Here is a 19,912-nt window from a genome sequence, read left to right on the forward strand (position 1 = left end):
AAGACAACTTGAGATATCATTCATGACTATCTCTTTTTTTATAAGGTATAAAAAAAATTGAGGTATAATTGAGGTACAAAGAACTGCACATATTTAATGTGCATAATTTAATGAGTTTGGACATATGCAAACACCCATGATATCACCACCACAAGCAAGGCACTAGACAGATCCAACACCTCCCCAAGTGTCCTTGTATCCCTTGATTTTTGTTTTTATTTGTGTGTGTCTGTAGTAAGAACACATAAGATTTACCCTCTTAGCAAATGTTGAAGTGCACAAAACTGTTTTGTTAACTACAGGCACTATGTTGTACAGCAGATCTCTACAGCTTACTCATCAAGCATAACTCAAACTTTACACCCATTGAACAATGGGGAGTTGTTGTATCATGACTATTTCTTATAAGGAATTTCTAATATGATTTTGAGCCTCTGCTTATTCTCCAATGTTGCATTTTATTGTTGAAGATATTGCTTATTTTCACCTGATGAAAACATAATTGCTCACATTCTTGTTTCCAGGAAAAAAATAATCCTTCTTTGCCAAGTTAATGGCAGAACTCTCCCCATACTCCATGAAAACATATACATAGCAAATAGATCTACCTAATGCACTTGTCAGAGGTGCTATATCTTTTTATTATTACAAAATATTTTAATAAAGAAAAAAGCTGATGAAGTACTTTAGACACACAGAGATGAAAATATAGCTGTTACCATAAAACATCAGGCCTGGCCCAGCATTTCTGTAATCTCATTAACAGGCAATTAAAATGTTTCCTCTCCCACATTGTTGGTGTAAGTATAAATCAGAAGAGCACAGATTGGAAAGTAGCTATCGAATTGTAAATGTGTGTAGTCTTGAATCCAGCAGGTCCATTTCTGGGACTCTCTGCCCCTGAAACACCTACATGAGCATGGTAGGGTGTAACCGCCAGGGTGTGCCCAGCATACCTACCATCAGCTAGAGTGCAAAATTGAGACCTAAAAGTGCATCAGGGGCCGGCCCCGTGGCTTAGTGGTTAAGTGCGTGCGCTCCGCTACTGGCGGCCCGGGTTCGGATCCCAGGCGCGCACTGATGCACCGCTTGTAGGGTCATGCTGAGGTCGCGTCCCACATACAGCAACTAGAAGGATGTGCAACTATGACATACAACTATCTACTGGGCTTTGGGGAGAAAAAGGGAAAAAAAAAAGGAGGATTGGCAATAGATGTTAGCTCAGGGCCGGTATTCCTCAGCAAAAAGAGGATTGGCATGGATGTTAGCTCAGAGCTGATCTTCCTCACAAAAAAAAGTGCATCAGCAGGGAAGTGGTGAAATAAATTATGGTTCATCCATACTCAGAAATATAGGGAATATTCCATTTAAAATAATCAGATGGATCAGTGTGTGCTATACGAAAAACTGGCCATGATGCAAAGATCAGTTAAAAAGAGTAAGTTGTGAGGTCGGCCCGGTGGCGTAGAGGTTAAGTTCGTGCGCTCAGCTTCGGCAGCCCGGGGTTCGCCAGTTCGGGTCCTGGGCGCGGACTTACTCACCGCTCATCAAGCCATGCTGAGGCGGCGTCCCATATAGAAGAGCTACAACTCTACCACTATGAGCCACAATTATGTACTGGGTCTTTGGGGAGAAAAAAAAAAAAGAAAAAAGAGGAAGATTGGCAACAGATGTTAGCACAGGGCCAATCTTCCTTAAAAAAAAAAAAGAGTGAGTTGCAAAATAATAAATATTTACTGTATGATCTCACTTTAATGAAAATGCCTTTCTCTTTCTCTCTCTCTATATATACACACACATACATATGTATATATAATGTATGTATACACACACATTATACATATATAAGTGAGTTTAGAAAAAGGTATAGACGGATAATCACCAAATCACTAGGGGGATTTGGAGGGACATTGCCTTTATTCTTTATTCACTCCTTATGGTTTAACTTTAAAAACAAGCCTATATTCATTCGTATATATACACACACACATATATACATACATATATATATACACACATATATAATACAAATATATATACAATGGGAAATCCTACTTCCTTTTTTTCATCTGTGATTATACTCTCTCATACATTCCCATAATTCAGAAGTTAGCCACAGGTGCCTGTTCTTCCAAACACTACAGCATAGACTCTCTTACTTGAAAACTGAATCTTTGATTAAATAATACAGAAGAAAGAGAGCTGTTTGTAAGTTTTTTCTTACCATTTCCGTGGGTGGGACGTGCCACAGAGAAACCGTCCTCTCCTCAGCGTCACTGTTTATAGAGACATACGAAGGCTGGTAGACTTTGGTTGGTTCTATCACCAGAACCTGAAAGAAGACCAGATTTCTGTAATGCACAGGAGTACATCACAGAGGTTCCCCTGCCCAGGGAGGAGGTGGAAGCTCTGCACTCCACGAATACTCATCATGTGCCTACTGTGAGCCAACACCACTCTAGGCCCCATGGATACACAGCCCACAACACAAGTCCCTGCCCACGGGAGGTCTATGCTCTGATGGGGCAGACGGAGTAACAAACAGAGAGGGATACACAATATGTTATCACATAGACCTCGGAGGAAAATAAGGCAGAATAAAGGGGGGGGGCATCTCTTTAGACAGGGTAGCCAAGAAAGGCCTGCCTGAGTTGGTGACAGAGAAGAAAGAGGGAGGCTACAGTTCTTGAGAGAAATGTGGAAGCAAACTGGATGATCCGCAGGTAGGTACCAAGTTTATAAAAAATGCAAGGGGATGAAAAGTGAGCTGACATCCCACCAGCAATGTTTTATTTTGCTGGGGTAGAAGGAGGGAGGGAGACAGGAAGGGAAGGAGAGAAGGCAAGAGAGAGGGAGGGAAGGAGGGGATGAGGGAGGGAAAGGAGAAGGGAAGAAAGTCGGGGAGAGAGATAAAGAGCGAATGAATTTCTAAAGCAAATAAGGCAACATGTTCAAGATTGCTAAACCTGGGTAGAGATTACACAAGTGTCTGTTCCATTGTTCTTTTGTACCTTTCAGTAGGTTTGAAATATTTCATAATTAAAAGATTTTAAAACTTATTACCCAGGAACAAAATCATTATTATAATCATTTCAAACAACTTAATCTTTTACTAGGTATTTAACAAAATTCTTTTTTTTTGTGTGAGGAAGATCAACCCTGAGCTAACATCTGCCAATCCTCCTCTTTTTTTTTTTTTTTTTTTTGCATTTCTTGGAAATGTTTATTTTTTAAATTAAAGACCCATGGTTGATATTGCTGCAGCATAAAGCCTCTTTTTTTTTTATTGATGTTTTAATGATTTTTAACATTGTGAAATTTTGGGTTGTACATTTTTGTTTGTCCATCACCATATATATGACTCCCTTCACCCCTTGTGTCCACCCCCACCCACCTTGCCCCTGGTAACCACAGTACAGTTTTCTCTGTCCATGTGTTGGTTTATATTCCACATATGAGTGAGATCATACAGTGTTTGTCTTTCTCTTTCTGGCTTATTTCACTTAACACAATACGCTCCAGGCCCACCCATGCTGTTGCAAATGGGACGATTTTGTCTTTTTTATGGCTGAGTAGTATTCCATTGTCTATATATACCACATCTTCTTGATCTAATCATCAGTCGAGGGACACTTAGGTTGCTTCCACTCCTTGGCTATGGTGAATAATGCTGCAATGAACACAGGGGTGCATAAGCCTCTTTGGATTGTTGATTTCAGGTTCATTGGATAGATTCCCAGTAGTGAGATGGCTGGGTCATAGGGCATCTCTATTTTTAATTCTTTGAGGAATCTCCATACCGTTTTCCATAGAGGCTGCACCAGTTTGCATTCCCACCAGCTGTGTATGAGGGTTCCTGTTTCTCCACATCCTCTCCAACACTTGTTGTTTTTTGTCTTGGTGATTATAGCCATTCTAACGGGCCTGAGGTGATATCTTAGTGTTGTTTTGATTTGCATTTCCCTGATGATTAGTGATTGTGAACATCTTTTCATGTGCCTATTGGCCATCTGTATATCTTCTTTGGAGAAGTGTCTGTTCATTTCCTCTGCCCATTTTTTGATCGGGTTGTTTATTTTTTTGTTGTTCAGTTGTGTGAGTTCTTTATATGTTATGGAGATCAACCCCTTGTCAGATGTATGTTTTGCAAATATTCTCTCCCAGCTGGTGGGCTGTCTGTTCATCTTGATTCTGGTCTCGTTTGTCTTATAGAAGCTCTTTAATCTGATAAAGTCCCACTTGTTTATTTTTTCTTTAGTTTCCCTAGTCTGGGTAGGCATGTCATCTGAAAAGATTCCTTTATGACCAATGTCAAATAGTGTGTTGCCTATATTTTCTTCTATGAGTTTTATAGTTTCAGGTCTCACCTTCAGGTCTTTGATCCATTTTGAGTTAATTTTTGTGAATGGCGATAGCAGATTGTCCACTTTCATTCTTTTGCATGTGGCTGTCCAGTTTTCCCAACACCATTTATTGAAGAGACTTTCCTTTCTCCATTGTATTTTCTTAGCACCTCTGTCGAAAATTAGCTGTCCGTATATGCGTGGTTTTATTTCTGGGCTTTCAATTCTGTTCCATTGATCTGTGTGTGTTTTTGTACCAGTACCATGCTGTTTTGATTACTATTGCTTTGTAGTATGTTTTGAAGTCAGGGATTGTGATGCCTCCTGCTTTGTTTTTTTTTCTTAGGATTGCTTTAGCTATTTGGGGTCTTTTGTTGCCCCATATAAATTTTAGTATTCTTTTTTCTATTTCTGTGAAGAATTTCCTTGGGATTCTGATTGGGATTGCATTGAATCTGTAGATTGTTTTAGGTAATATAAACATTTTAACTATGTTTATTCTTCCAATCCACGTGCATAGGATATCTTTCCATTTCTTTATGTCATCATGGATTTCTTTCAATAATGTCTTGTAGTTCTCATTGTATAGGTCTTTCACCTGCTTGGTAAGATTTATTCCTAGGTATTTTATTCTTTTGGATGCAATTGTAAATGGTATTATCCTTCTGAGCTCTCTTTCTGTTAGTTCATTATTAGCATATAGAAATGCAACTGATTTTTGTAGATTGATTTTGTATCCTGCAACTTTGCTGTAGTTGTTGATTATTTCTAATAGTTTTCGAAAAGATTCTTTAGGGATTTCTATATATAAACTCATGTCATCTGCAAATAGTGCGAGTTTCACTTCTTCATTACCTATCTGGATTCCTTTTATTCCTTTTTCTTGCCTAATTGCTCTGGCCAAAACCTCAAGTACTATGTTGAACAGGAGTGGTGAGAGTGGGCAGCCCGGCCTCATTCCTGTTCTCAGAGGAATGGCTTTCAGTCTTTCCCCATTGAGTATGATGTTGGCTGTGGGCTTGTCATAAATAGCCTTTATTATATGTTGAGGTACTTTCCTTCTATTCCCATTTTGTTGAGAGTTTTTATCATAAGTGGATGTTGTATCTTGTCAAATGCCTTCTCTGCATCTATTGAGATGACCATGTGGTTTTTATTCTTTGTTTTGTTGATGTGATGTATCATGATTGATTTGCGGATGTTGAACCATCCCTGACTCCCTGGTATAAATCCCACTTGATCATGGTGTATGATCTTTTTAATGTATTGTTGTATTTGGTTTGCCAATATTTTGTTGAGGATTTTTGCATCTATGTTCATCAGCGATATTGGCCTGTAATTTTCTTTCTTTGTGCTGTCTTTGTCTGGCTTTGGTATCAGGGTGATGTTGGCCTCGTAGAATGATTTAGGAAGTGTTCCATCTTCCTCTGTTTTTTGGAAGAGTTTGAGAAGGATGGGTATTAAATCTTCTTTGAGTGTTTGGTAAAATTCACCAGAGAAGCTATCTGGTCCTGGACTTTTATTTTTTGGGAGGTTTTTGATTACTATTTCAATCTCTTTACTTGTGATTGGTCTATTCAGATTCTCCATTTCTTCTTGGTTCAGTTTTGGGAAGTTGTATGAGTCTAAGAATTTATCCATTTCTTCTAGATTGTCCAATTTGTTGGCATATAATTTCTCATAGTATTCTCTTATAATCCTCTGTATTTCCATGGTATCCGTTGTAATTTCTCCTCTTTCATTTCTAATTTTATTTACTTGAGCCTTTTCTCTTTCTTTCTTAGTAAGCCTGGCTAAGGGTTTCTTGATTTTGTTTATCTTCTCAAAGAACCAACTCTTTGTTTCATTAATCCTTTCTACTGTTTTTTTTTTTGTCTCAATTTCATTTATTTCTGCTCTGATTTTTATTATTTCTCTCCTTCTGCTGACTTTGGGCTTTGTTTGTTCTTTTTTTTCTAGTTCTGTTAGGTGTGATTTAAGGTTGCCTTACTTGGGCTTTTTCTTATTTGTTAAGGTGGGCTTGTATCGCTATGAGTTTCCCTCTCAGGACCGCTTTTGCTGCACCCCATATGGTTTGGTATGGCGTATTTTCATTTTCGTTTGTTTCCAGATAGTTTTTTATTTCTCCTTTAATTTCATCAATGATCCATCGGTTGTTCAGTAGCATGTTGTTTAATCTCCACATTTTTGTCACTTTCGCAGTTTTTTTTTTCATGGTTCATTTCCAGGTTCATAGCCTTATGGTCTGAAAAGATGCTTGTTATGATTTCAATCTTCTTAAATTTATTGAGGCTTGCTTTGTTTCCCAACATATCGTCTATCCTTGAGAATGTTCCATGTGTGCTTGAGAAGAATGTATAGTCGGCTGTTTTTGGATGGAGTGCTCTGTATATGTCTACTAGGTTCATCTCGTCCAGTTTTTCATTTAAGTCTACTATTTCTCTATTGACTTTTTGTCTGGATGATCTATCCATTGATGTAAGTGGGGTATTAAGATCCCCTACTATTATTGTGTTGTTGTTAATGTCTCCTTTTAGGTTTTTTTAATAGTTGCTTTATGTACATTGGTGCTTCTCTGTTGGGTGCATATATAAGTGATATGTCTTCTTGGTGGAGTGTCCCTTTTATCATTATATATTTCCCTTCTTTGTCTTTCTTAACCTGTTTTATCTTGAAGTCTACTTTGTCTGATATGAGTATGGCAACACCTGCTTTCTTTTGTTTGCCATTAGCTTGGAGTATTGTCTTCCATCCTTTCACTCTGAGCCTGTGCTTGTCTTGAGAGCTGAGATGTGTTTCCTGGAGGCAGCATATTGTTGGGTCTTGCTTTTTAATCCATCCTGCCACTCTGTATCTTTTGATTGGAGAGTTCAATCCATTTACATTTAGGGTAATTATTGATATATGAGGGCTTACTGTTGCTGTTTTGTCACTTATTTTCTGGTTCTTTTGCGTTTCCTTTGTTTCTTGTCCCATTTGTCTCGGACTGCCAATTCAGTTTGGTTGTTCTGTCTTATGACTCTTCTGGTTTTCTCTTTGTTTATCATATGTGGTTTTGTTTTGATTATTTGTTTAGTGGTTACCTTGAGGTTTGTGTAAAACATCTTGTGTATGAGATATTCCGTTATCTGATGGTCTCCTATTTCCTTATACCAAGTCAATTCAATCACTTTCCTCTTCCCCTTCTAAGTCGTTCTTGTTATACCTTATTCTATCTTGTGTTGTAGCTGTGTGTTTACAGTGATGAGGTTAAATTTATTTTTGGTGAATTCCTTCCTTTGATCTTTGATTTTAGTATTTAAGTGGTTGCTAACCTATTCCGGTAAAGATCTACTATTTTTCTGAGTTTATCTACCTATTTTTCTCCTTGCTCCAAGCTTTGTATTCCCTTTCTCTTCTTTTTTTCAGGCCTGAGGGCCTTCTTGAGTATTTCTTGTAGTGAGGGTCTCGTGGCCATGAACTCCCTTAGCTTTTGTTTATCTGGGAGAGTTAGTATTTCTCCATCATACTTGAAGGATATTTTTGCGGGATAGAGTATTCTTGGCTGAAAGTTTTTGTCTTTCAGCATTTTGAGTATATCATTCCAGTCTCTCCTAGCCTGTAAAGTTTCTGTTGAGAAATCCGCTGAGAGCCTGATGGGAGTTCCTTTGTACGATATTTTCTGTTTTTGTCTAGCTGCCCTTAATATTGTTTCTTTGTCATTGACTCTGGCTAGACTTACCACTAGGTGTCGTGGAGAGGGCCTTTGTCTGTTAATATATTTAGGTGACCTATTGGCTTCGCTTACTGGTATTTTCTGCTCCTTCCCCAGATTTGGGAAATTCTAAGCTATTATTTCCTTGAATAGGCTCTCTGTTCCTCTTTCCCTCTCTTCTCCCTCAGGAATACCTATAATTCTTATGTTACATTTCCTAATAGAGTCAGATATTTCTCAGAGACTTTCTTCATTTCTTTTTAGTCTTAGTTCTCTCCCCTCTTCCATCTCGAGCATATCTGTATTCCTATCCTCTAAAATGCTAATTCTTTCCTCCATATTGTCAGCTCTGTTCTTTAAAGATTCCAGATTCTCCTTTATCTCCTCCTTTGTGTTCTTCATCTCCATCAACACTGATTGGTTTTTCTTTATGATTTCAATCTCTTTTGTGAAGAAACTGCTAATCTCATTGAATTCGTTGTCTGTGTTGTCTCGTATTTCGTTGAGTGTTTTTATGATAGCTATTTTGAAATCTCTGTCATTTAGATTATGGATTTCTGTGTCTTCAGGGTTGGTTTCTGGGTGCTCGTCATTTTCCTTCTGGTCTGGTGATTTCATATATCTTTGCAGTGTGGTTCCTGTGTTGGCTTTGTTTTTCCTCATCCTGGAAATCTCTGGTTGCAATTTACACCCCCCAGCACTGTGTGGTGGTAAAGGGCTGTGTAGTCTAAGCCCCCTGCACTCTGCCGCGGTTTTTCTGCCACCGTTTTTCTGCCGCGATCCGCCGTTTTTCTGCTGTAATCTGCGGGTCAGATCGCTTGGTCCGGTCTGCCGCGGATGGCTTGGTCTGGTCGGGTTGGCCAGCTGGAGGGTCCAGTTTGGGGGGGGGGCTCTCTCTTTTGCCCTCTGGGTCCCTGGCATGGGGGGCTTCTCCTTCGCCCCTCGTTATCCGCTCTCTGGGGTGCTCAGATGTTGATGGTAGCCCTGTGGCTCTTCTGAGTCCTCTGTGTGGGAGTTTCCCACTGGCTGAGAGAGCCCGAAGAGCTACAGTTTCCCCGCTGAGGGCCGCCCCTCCCCCCCCTCTGGGAGCTGCGCGGACCGGGATCGCTGATCTGATGGGGAGGGAGAGGAGTTCTCCTTACCTCTCCCCACTTCCTCCAGGGGCCCAGCACATTCCACTCTCAGATGTGCAGCAGTGTGGATCTTTCCGATCTAGCTTTTCACTGTCTGGGATTCCGTTGTTGGTCTGTGACTGTTCCTTTTGTTGTATCTTATTGGGGGAAGAGTTCACGGGAAAGCTCACTCCGCCATGACGCTGACGTCACACCCCTCCTCTTTTTTTTTTTTTTTTTGCTGAGGAAGACTGGCCCTGGGCTAACATCCGTGCACATCTTTTCCTCCACTTTATGTGGGATGCCGCCACAGCGTGGCTTGCCGAGCGGTGCGTCAGTGCCCGCCTGGGATCTGAACCAGCAAACCCCGGGCTGCTGCAGTGGAGCGCGCACACTTAACCGCTTGCGCCACCAGGCCGGCCCCTTAACAAAATTCTTGAACACCACATGTTCACAAAATCTCATGGCCTAAATGTGAAACACAATTATCTGAAGTTCAGTTTCTTGGATGCTTAGATATCTTACTTATGACTCCTTATAAGATAGTCATAAAATTGAAACAAAAACTCAATGAAAAGCTAAAAGCAATTGTGTTTTTCCATAAAGTTCTGAAATTAGTAGTACTAGAGGCAAACCAAAGGTCAATAGGAAACAGCTTTGAATTCACAAATTTCACTATCAGTACTGCATTGTATTGGAGCAGGGTTTCCCCGCCTCGGCACTACTGACATTTGGGGCTGGATCATTCTGTGTTGTTGGGGGCCTGTCCTGTGTACTGTGGAATGTTCAGGGCGTCTCTGGCTTCCACTCCACCAGCTGCCAGTCGCAACACCTTCCCCACAGTTGTGACAATCAAAAACGTCTCCAGACACCACCAAATGTCCTCTAGGGGACAAAATCACTCCCAGTTGAGAACTACTATTTTAGAGGATATAGCCAACTTTCTAGTGAGTTGATCTATCCCTAGCTGATTTTACATACTCTTGATGGATATCCTAACATTTTCAACTACTCTAAGGTTTTCTTCCTTTCAGAGTATTCAATAATTAGATAGCACTCATCCCCAGTTTCTTTATCTTAAAGAAATGGATTTAGTATATCTTACTGGAAATCTGAGTCCATTAGTAACTTCGTTTGTTGCCTCAAAAATTATATCCAACCAGAAGTTAAGCCGTTCTTGCATGGGTGAATGTTCGATAAGGGGTTTCTTGAAGCGCTGAATTAATAATAAGTTCTGAACTAATGATCGCAGGTACCTGGAAAAATCACAAGCACCAAGAAATTAGATTCCCAAAGAAAATGAATTCAATTCTACTCCCTTTAAAAGAAGTTTCCCAAAAGCTTTATTCACTTAAATTCATATTGTGTAGTGAATGCTTCTTAATCATTTGGCAGCCACATATTTAATTAAAAGAAACCCAAACAGTGGGCAAAATAAGTTTGTCCAACAAAATCATACAACATTGGCTTTTTACCAACGTTGAACTAAACCTCAGTTTTGGTACGTGGTGTTCAGAGCGTAGAGACTGGTAAGCATTTGATAACTGTCTTAAGTAACAAGAACAAGTAGTTTGAAATTCAAAGCAATTACAAAATGACAAAATTTCAAACCCACTGTCTTTTTCTTGTTTAATTAAACTTTATACTTTCAGGTAATTGTAGATTTACGTATAGTTGTAAGAAACAATGCAGAGAGATCCCATGTACCCTCAGTCCAGTTTACCTCCATGGTAACATCTTGCAAATTTCTAGAACAATATCACAACCAGGATACTAACATTGATACAGTCAAGATAAAAAAACATTTCCATTGCCACAAGGATCCCTCATGTTTCCCTTCCATAGCCACGCCTACTTCCCTCCCATCCCCATCCCCTCATTGGCCCCTAGCAATCACTGACATGAAACTCATATCTTTTCTTTTTAAAAAAATTAGGTCTGACCAGGTAGATTTTGAATTTATGAGGTCTCAAATCTCACCACATCTTTACTGTCTTCAGGCAAATTGAACTTTGTTTTGTTTTGTTTTTTTGTGAGAAAGATCAGCCCTGAGCTAACATCCGACGCCAATCCTCCTGTTTTTTTGCTGAGGAAGATTGGCCCTGGGCTAACATCCGTACCCATCTTCCTCTACTTTATATGGGACGCTGCCACAGCATGGCTTGACAAGCAGTGTGTCAGTGCCTGCCCAGGATCCGAACCGGTGAACCCGGGCTGCCAAAGTGGAGCACGTGCACCTAACCGCTGTGCCACCAGGCCGGCCCCAAAATCGAACTTTTTGAAACATAATCACCAGGCAGTGGTGATGACGTCCTCTCTGGTGGTGAACGGCGATGGTTCCGCTGAAAGCACCAGAGTATTATTTTGCCCTTAGAGGATCAAATCTGGAGCTATCTTGGGAAGGTAGATGAGCTAGACTCCGACTGACTTGCTTGCGTACTGTGTAGTAAAGGATTAACTCAGAAGGCCTGGGTTGTCCAAACACTGTATATTCCAAAGAAAGGTCTGGCCCCTGACTGGCTTCTGGGAGATCACCTCTAAGCCCATGGGATATTTTGCCTGATAAGAGTGTCTTTGTTTACCTGGGGCCTTGGGCCATGCCAGAGAGTTTATGTTAACAATATGATTCATGGTAGGGGCCTTGGGCCATCCTGTATCAGTGTGACCTTCAGAGAGGCTGGGGACTCAGTGACCAAGGTCAGCTACATGGGTGCTCCATGCCTACATGACTGACTCCCAATAACAACCCTGGACACCAAGGCTTGGTGAGCTTCCTGGTTGGCGTTACATTGTGCATGCTGTCACATATCATTGCTGGGAGAATTAAGCACTGTCCATGTGACTCCACTGGGAGAGGACAGTGTCTGTCTCCCCTGGACTCTGCCCTATGTGTCTTTTGCCTTTGCAGATTTTAATCTGTATACTTTTACTGTAATAAACCATAACCACAAGTATAACAGCTTTTCTGAGTTCTGTGAGTTCTTCTAGCGAATCATGAACCTCAGGGTGGTCTTGGACCCACAGCAATAGGTACCAACACTATAAGTCGGTCTAGGTGCTGACGTAATGGGAATATATTCAAGCCTCGGGTCTCCTTTCCATGGAGTAAGCTCTGTCTGGCTCAGACGCAGCGATGCACCTTAAAATTAGAATTCTGGAAACAGCAGTCACCCTAGGAGGGCTGGAAGCTCAGCCTGCCTCTGTGTTCTCTCAGCCTCAGAAAACTTTCAAGACGTTGATATGGTTTGGGGACCAAATTTAAGTCCTTCAGACTGGGAAGAAATGAGGTCTAACTAGTTATGACTGAAGACATTCCTGCCCCTGGGAGTCCAGACTGGCCCACTGAGCTGGGAAATAAGAGGGGGCAGATGAACATGGAGTGTTAAAAATAAAATCTTTAAAATTATGCAACTAATCCAAATGCATTTAAGACAAATCAGAAAATAGAAAAAAGGAAAAAAACAGATTAAAAACTTCTTATAAGGTTACTTCCCTGAGAAAACCACTGTGAATATTCTGAAGAAAATTCATCAGCCATTAATTACACAAATGTCTACTGAACATCTATTATGAGACTACAGCAATCAATAAGATACTCATAATTCTAATGGAGTTTAATGTCTATCGGGGAAATCAGCTACTGCCCAATCTTCCCAGACCTTCCTCTGAGTCACACACAAAACACAGATTTTTAATTAAAATGACTCCATACAGAACAGTGGTTCTCAAAGGGTGGTCCCCAGACCAGCAGCATCAGCTTGGAATTTGTAAATGCAAATTCTCAGGCGCTACCCTAGACCTTTTGAACCAGAAATCCTAACGGTGGGCACAGCAATCTGTGTTTTAACCAACACAGGTGATTTTGAAACATGCCCAAGTATGAGAAGGACTGATAAAGAAAAATATACCCTGCAACTGGCTTTTCTTATTCTATGATAAACCATGAACACATTTACACATCTCCAAGTATTCTTTCTTGCACATTTTAATGGCCATACAATGGGCTAACCTAGGGCCACTGCTCTGCCACTGTTTTCTTGACCATATTAGTGGTCTTTTAGTTCCAGTTTTCATTTCTGATGAACATCATTTTTTTGGTGTGCTTTTAGCTTTACTACCTGCTTTCTCACAAACACACAATACGTACTAGTACCAAAGACTGTTTTGCTCTTGAGGACCTAGGTGACCTGAAGAAATTTAATAGGATTGAGAGCTTCACCTTGGAGATATAGCACGTAGGGATATATGCTGATTGTGTCTGTGTGTGTCTGTCTGTCTTATTCTCCCTTCACAGCAAACCAGCTGAGCCCTCAGAGCTGTTCTTTCTGCCCCCTCACTTTGCTTTAATGAGGAAGTCAGAAGGAGAAACAGAGCAATTGTTACTGTTTTTTGCATTTACATCTTTTCTCCCTAGGGAAAACATTTCAGAACAAGATCAGATATTGAGATGGGTGATGACAACACACACATGTGACTCACCAGACTGGAGGTTTCAGTCTGAACAACCTCTCTGCTGCCTGGATGGCCTTCCCAACATCGCTGGCCAACATGCTGACGTTGAAGAACTGACCCACATCCCAGTAATTGTTCATTTTCTCCAAGCTCCCTTTTCTTCCCAACAAACTGTTCAGCCGGACACCTTAAGAATTTGAATTTAAGATCAAGTTATGAAAAGTCTTTCTAGTTCCTATCATATTATGCAAGCCTTAAACAGAGGAAAAAGGGGGCATTTTAATTTGGCTACTGTCTTGGGGTGCTATCAGAAAGTAACTGTTCCTTTTGAAATATAATGCTAGTTATTTGAACATAATTTTTAATACTGAACTTGGCTTACCAAAGCATCAACATCTGCAATAATAAACAGCTTTACCTATTTTCCTTAGCTCCATGGAAGTCTCAAACTGTTGTCCAGCAACTAGCAGCAGAACCGCAAGGTTAATTCCGGAATAAAGAGATGACTGGAGCGCAAACCCTTTGCGGTACCTATAATCACAAAACCACCCAATTCTTATTACCTTATTATGGTAGAAGAAAAAAATGCGTAAATAATGGTACAAATCAACCTTCTCATGAAGATTTTTACTAATCTAATTTATCGTTTCCCAGCTCCCCCCACCTTTACAAACAGCTACATGCAGCACTCAAATAGCTTTAAAAAAAGTCTTAATATTATGCAACACAATAACTTACACTAAGAAGTTTCAAACATTTTCTTCATAAGGTTTATATTTTTATTATAAAAATCATGATCATTGTATAAAATAAGGAAATCATATTAAAGTATTCAAAAGAAATTTAAAACCAATTAGAATCCTTTCCCCAGAAGTAGACCACAATTTGATGTCCAAGTCTCATTTTTAAAGTTAGACTCCATTTGTACATTGAGCTTTTATTACATAGAAATCACATCAATTACAGGCTATTTCTCTGCAGGCTATTTGTTTGCTCATACGACCAAATGGAATCATTTTTTCATGTATGAAGCAGTATTGCCAGAATCCGGGATCCCAAAGAGCTCTAAGATCAGCGACATACAGTGAGAGAAGAGGCAGGGATCTAATTACATTGGGATAAAGAACAAGATCCAAAACTGAGAATACCATTTTTATACCAAAAGGTTAACAGTGCTATTTTTAATTCCCTTATTTTTTTTTCTATACATAAAAAGTTCCTTTCTCTTCCACGAGCAAGTATGAATGTCACGATTGGGGGAAAAACAATTCAATCAATGACATACTGACACAAAAATGTCTTTAAGTGGCACAGTTCATACCAAGGACTTGTAAACCAAGTGTAATTTTATCACTCATGTGACAACAACAGAATTAAACACCAACAAAATATTAATTGTGGAAGAGAGAACTTACCATTTAAGTCACTTAAAATCTGGTTTTATGAATTTTGGGGCATAATACAAGTACCTTCGGATGGACCAGAAGACACCAAGAAAGTCTTCTCAACCTCAGCCAACAAAATTCCAATAAAATTGAAACCTTTCTCCCCCTGTACATTTCGGGGATTTTAAATTTCATATCCTATTGTATTTGACTTTTTTCATTTTCTTTTACTATGAAAAGTTATCTGGGGAGAGAGGAGAGTGGGTAATTTCTCTATGCCTCTTATCCTTAAATCAAATGGGCCCAGCCTGCGGGCAAACAAGACTTGAACTCAAAGTCAGGGTTGCAGTCCCAGGCTTGCCTCTGACCAGCCCTGTAACCTTGGACCAGCCCCTCGCCTCCCTAAGCCACATGTTCCACATCCATACCTAAGGGCCTGGGTTAGACGATCCCCAAGGTCTCACCGGAGCCAAAATGCCTGGACCAGAAGAGGAAGCTTCAGTTGCTCCTGTACCCACTGCCACTACCTTCTGAAGTGGATGCAGAAAGGCTCCTATGAGTTTCTTAAAAGAGCCACAGGCAGTAATTCCCTGACCTGAGGGCTGAATTCTTGGCCACCATGGTGGGAACACAGCTTCCTATTTTGGCTCTACCAGCTGTTAATTTCTCTTCCTCTCCCTTCCCTTACAACACCATGAGTGACTCCTCTCTACCATACTGTGCATTAGGTACTACTTGGGATTAACTAAGAATAAAACAAGGTCCCTGCCCTCCAAGAACCTATACTACAGGAGAAGTGATAAGATGCACACACAATTAGTGAAAATACAGCATGAATAGGAGGATATTTGAGGATAAAGATCCTAAAACCACACAAATCCAAGTCCAGAGGGACTCACAGAAGACATATAGAGCCACCCCTGGAGACTTGAGATATGGTGTGAAGATGGATAGAACTGTATAGCAGTGATTTGGAAAGGGAACCCACAGCATAGAAGATGGCAGGTGCAGAGATGGGAGTTTAGGGAGCTCCTAAGGAACTTCAGTTTAGGAGGATATATATCAGGTAGTGGGAAACAGGGCCAGGGGTGGGTTGGAGAAAGTTTGCAGAGCACCTAGAATGGTGATCTAAGGGTTTGATCTTTTATTTAATAGGGAGTGAGGAGCCATGGTGGGTCTTTGAGCTTTAGGAGAAGTAAGCTGTCAATCTATGAAGGACAGACTTCAGAGACACCAAGCAGAAAGCCTACTTGGGATACTGTGAGAACATTCCTGGCAAGAAAGTAAAAAAAAAAAATGGCACTGATTGGGGCCAGTAGTGACGGGAAAGGATTGGCAGTGAGAGAAGACTCACAGAAGGGCTGTAATTGGGAACTGTCTGTACAGGGAGATAAGTGAGTGAAAGTTATCAAACATTAACCAACAGTGTATGCCTAGGAAGCTAAAGAATGGTTGTGAGAAGCAAGACATTGGAAGCCATCCCTTGTGGAGAAAAAGAAATGACTTCAGCTTTGGACATGTTGAGTCTTAAATACCAGCCCCATCTTGAGATAGAACAGGTGGGCAAAGAGGGAGTGATGTGGGGCCACATAGGATGGAGTTTGGTATGGAGACCTCCAGCTAAGGGTCCCAAGGTGTGAGAGTGACTAGGATCACCAGGGAAGAGTGTGTGTATGGAGAGAAAAGAGTAGAAGACAGAGCCTCCAGCATGTACAGAAGGAAGAGAGAGAGAGCGAGAGAGAGAGCGCGCGCGCGAGAGAGCGAGAGCGAGAGAGAGGCAGCAGTTAGAATTAAATGAGAGTGCAACAGCAATGCCAAGAGCTCTTGTGATGGAAATGGATGATGTGGGCTATTGGCTCCGCCTTCAAAATATACCTAGGTTCTGACTTCTCAACATTTTAATCACTACCATCCTGGTTCAACCACCATCAGCTTTCCCCTAAATTACTGCAATACAGGCATACTTTGCCTTATTGAGCTTCACAGATACAGTGTTTTTTACAAATTGAAGGTCTGTGGCAACCCTGTGTTGAGCAAGTCTATTGGCGCTGAAGGCTCAGATGATGGTTAGCATTTTTTAGCAAAAAAGTATTTTTTAATTAGGGTACATACATTGTTTTTTAAAACATAATGCTATTGCACACTTAATAGACTACAGTATAGTATAAACATAACTTTTATATGTACTGGGAAACCAAAAAATTCGTGCGACTCACTTTCTTGCAATATTTGCTTTATTGTGGTGGTCTGGAACTGAACCTGCAATATGTCCAACGTATGCCTGTAGTCTCTTGTTTCCTGCTTCTGCCCTTGTCCCTGTGGTAGACTGTAATGGCCACAAATTCCTCCCATCCCACTATGCACGTGCCTTTGCAACGTGTCTTGGCCACTTCTCCCACTCACAGGTAGAGTCTGTTTCTCCACCCCCTTGAATTTGGACTGGCCATGTGATCTGCTTTGACCAACAGCCTGTGGCAGAACTGACTGCACGTGAATTCCTGAGCCTAAGCCTCAAGAGGCTTTGTGGCTTCCACCTTCGCCCTCTTAGAATGCTGCCCACCCACATAAGAAAGCTGGTCTCCCAGGATTAAAACCACATGGCAGAGAATGGATGTTCTCCACCAACAGCCAGCACCAGCTGCCAAATGTGTGTGAGGCCATCTTTGACCTTCCAGCCCTGCTGACCCTCCAGATGACTATAACTTTAGCAGTGAGCCCAGGTGGAACCAGCAGAGGAACTGCCTCACCAATCCACAGAATCATGAGAAATCATAAATCAATGTTGTTTTAAGCCACTAAGTTTTGGGGTTGTTTGTTATGCAGCAATTGATAGCTGATACACCCCCAAAACGTATTCTTTGCGTAACAGTGAGAGGACTCTTGTTAAAACACATGTCAGATCTCATCACTCCTCTACCCCGAACACTCCAATGTTGTGCCATCTCACTCAGACAGAGTGAAAGGGTCTTCTGCTTTCCCATTTCCTGCCACTCAGCCTCACCATCCTTGAGCATGCCCAGAAAGTCTGCCCCTTGCTATCCCCTCTTCTTGGAACACTTTCTCCAGTTATCTGCAAGGCTCACTCCCTCACCACCTTCACATCTCTATTTGCCTTCACTGACCACCCTATCTCAAATCGCAGATGACTCCTCCCAAGCCTCCTTTTCTCTCTCCCTAACTTTTCCCCATAGCCCTCACCATCAGCTGACATCCTGAATATTTTACTTTGTTTATCTGCCTTCCTTTACCAGCAATGCGAGGTCCATGAGGGCAGGGATTCACGTCTGCTGTGTCTTTATCCCCATCATCTAAAAAAGTTTCTGGCACACAGTAAACCCTCAATAAACATTTGTTGAATAAAGCAATAAATAAATAAAGGAATGAACAGCTCATTAAGAAGATAATGCCCTGATGGCAGTGGAATAAAGTTCTGGAAGGAGTAGCTAGGAAGGAGTGTGCTGAGCCTCCTTCTTGCCCTTATAAATGAATGAACTTGTGGGAAGAATGTCACCAGTAGAAAACCCTGTTTCTAACAGTTTCCTTTTGGAAAAAGGAATCTGGAAATTCCCAAGCCACATTTACGGCATTTTTTTCCCACTGCCAGCACACAGGCAGGCACACCAATGTAGGGAAAAGACCTGGATCCTCAACCTCTGCAATTCTGTTCTTTGCTGCTGACTGGGGCTGAGGACTTACCACTCAATGGCGCTGTCTCGGCTGGCGTCATCTTTGCAATCTGAATCCAAGAAGATGTCCTTGTAGATCCTTCCACACAGGCAGAACATGTCAGGGGCCGGGTGGTCACAGCTCTGCAGAACCTGGAGCATGACCTGCAGAGCCTTCTCACGGTCTCCTACGCTGTTTCTCCTGAAAGAGTCATGTAATAAGATCATGAACGTCTGAATCAAGACACAGGAGTATATATGCATTCATTCTGTGAAGGGTGAAGGGTGGGTGTAAGGGTGCTGTGCTTTAGCAGGAAAAAACCTCTAATTTATATTTCTTTTTTCATATTCAAATATAACAACTGCTTAAGATCTACACCGGTAAATCTCATACAGTCATACTCAGTCCCTACTTGATCCCTTCTCTTTAAATTAGACCCAGACTGAGGGTGAAAGCACACACAGATCAAGGGAAAGACAGAAAAAGTAAGATGGCAGCCCCCTGCAGCTGGATGGAGTGCAAGGATTTCAGAAGCTAAGCCTGAATCAGGAAGATGAAACACTTTGACAAAAAGTTCTTTTGGAAAAGTGGCAGGGATTCATATTCAGAAAGCCAAAATGAACTGAGAAATGTATCTTGGCATTCCTTGACCTGAAATGCTTTGCCATCCTCAAATGAGAAAGGAGCCTAGTAATTCCTATTTTCCTATCTCATATTATACCCACTGGAACAAGAAATTCAGAAAATTATTTGTATATTCATAAATCAGTCTCCTCTATTATTAGGTTATATGATAAAATTTTCATTTTATACACAGAAAATGGATTCCTTAGACAGTTGTTAAAATAATATTTGCCACAAAATAACCTGAGTTTATTGCTGTGAAATATTAAAAGTATTCCTGGGAAGGTTTGGAAGCAAATGTCCATCAGTAGTGGGGACTGATTAAATCAGCTATGGCTAATTATATTCATATTATAATATTAAACATTTATAAAAAGAAATGAAAAAACTTCTATATAATACTGCTATGGAGAGATCTCCAGAATATACTATTAAGACAAAAAAGCAAGGTGTTGAATACCGTGTACCAGAATGCTACCTTTTTATTTAAGAAAAGGGAGGATGTGAATAAATATATGTATATGCTTTTATTTCTTCAAAATGGAATGATAAACCAAAAGGTAATACAGTGGTTTCCAACAGGTGGAGGGAGAAAACATGAGGAAGGGGATAGGCATAGGGGTTACACTTCTTGGA

General features: G+C 40.8%; 1 protein-coding gene across 1 annotated transcript in view; it reads right to left on the reverse strand.

Moving 5' to 3' along the window:
* Positions 1-19,912, reverse strand: part of MAP3K15 (mitogen-activated protein kinase kinase kinase 15) — a 133,019-nt gene that overhangs the window by 43,146 nt on the left and 69,961 nt on the right. The window contains exons 7-11 of the mRNA XM_058535537.1: positions 18,683-18,853; positions 14,020-14,132; positions 13,629-13,788; positions 10,255-10,405; positions 2,225-2,332 (exon numbers count right to left, since the gene is read on the reverse strand). Coding sequence (XP_058391520.1) covers positions 2,225-2,332; positions 10,255-10,405; positions 13,629-13,788; positions 14,020-14,132; positions 18,683-18,853 — 703 coding nt within the window. The remainder of the gene's footprint in view (positions 1-2,224; positions 2,333-10,254; positions 10,406-13,628; positions 13,789-14,019; positions 14,133-18,682; positions 18,854-19,912) is intronic.

The sequence above is a fragment of the Diceros bicornis genome, chromosome X (assembly GCF_020826845.1).
Source record: "Diceros bicornis minor isolate mBicDic1 chromosome X, mDicBic1.mat.cur, whole genome shotgun sequence".
In the NCBI taxonomy this organism is placed as follows: Eukaryota; Metazoa; Chordata; class Mammalia; order Perissodactyla; family Rhinocerotidae; genus Diceros; species Diceros bicornis.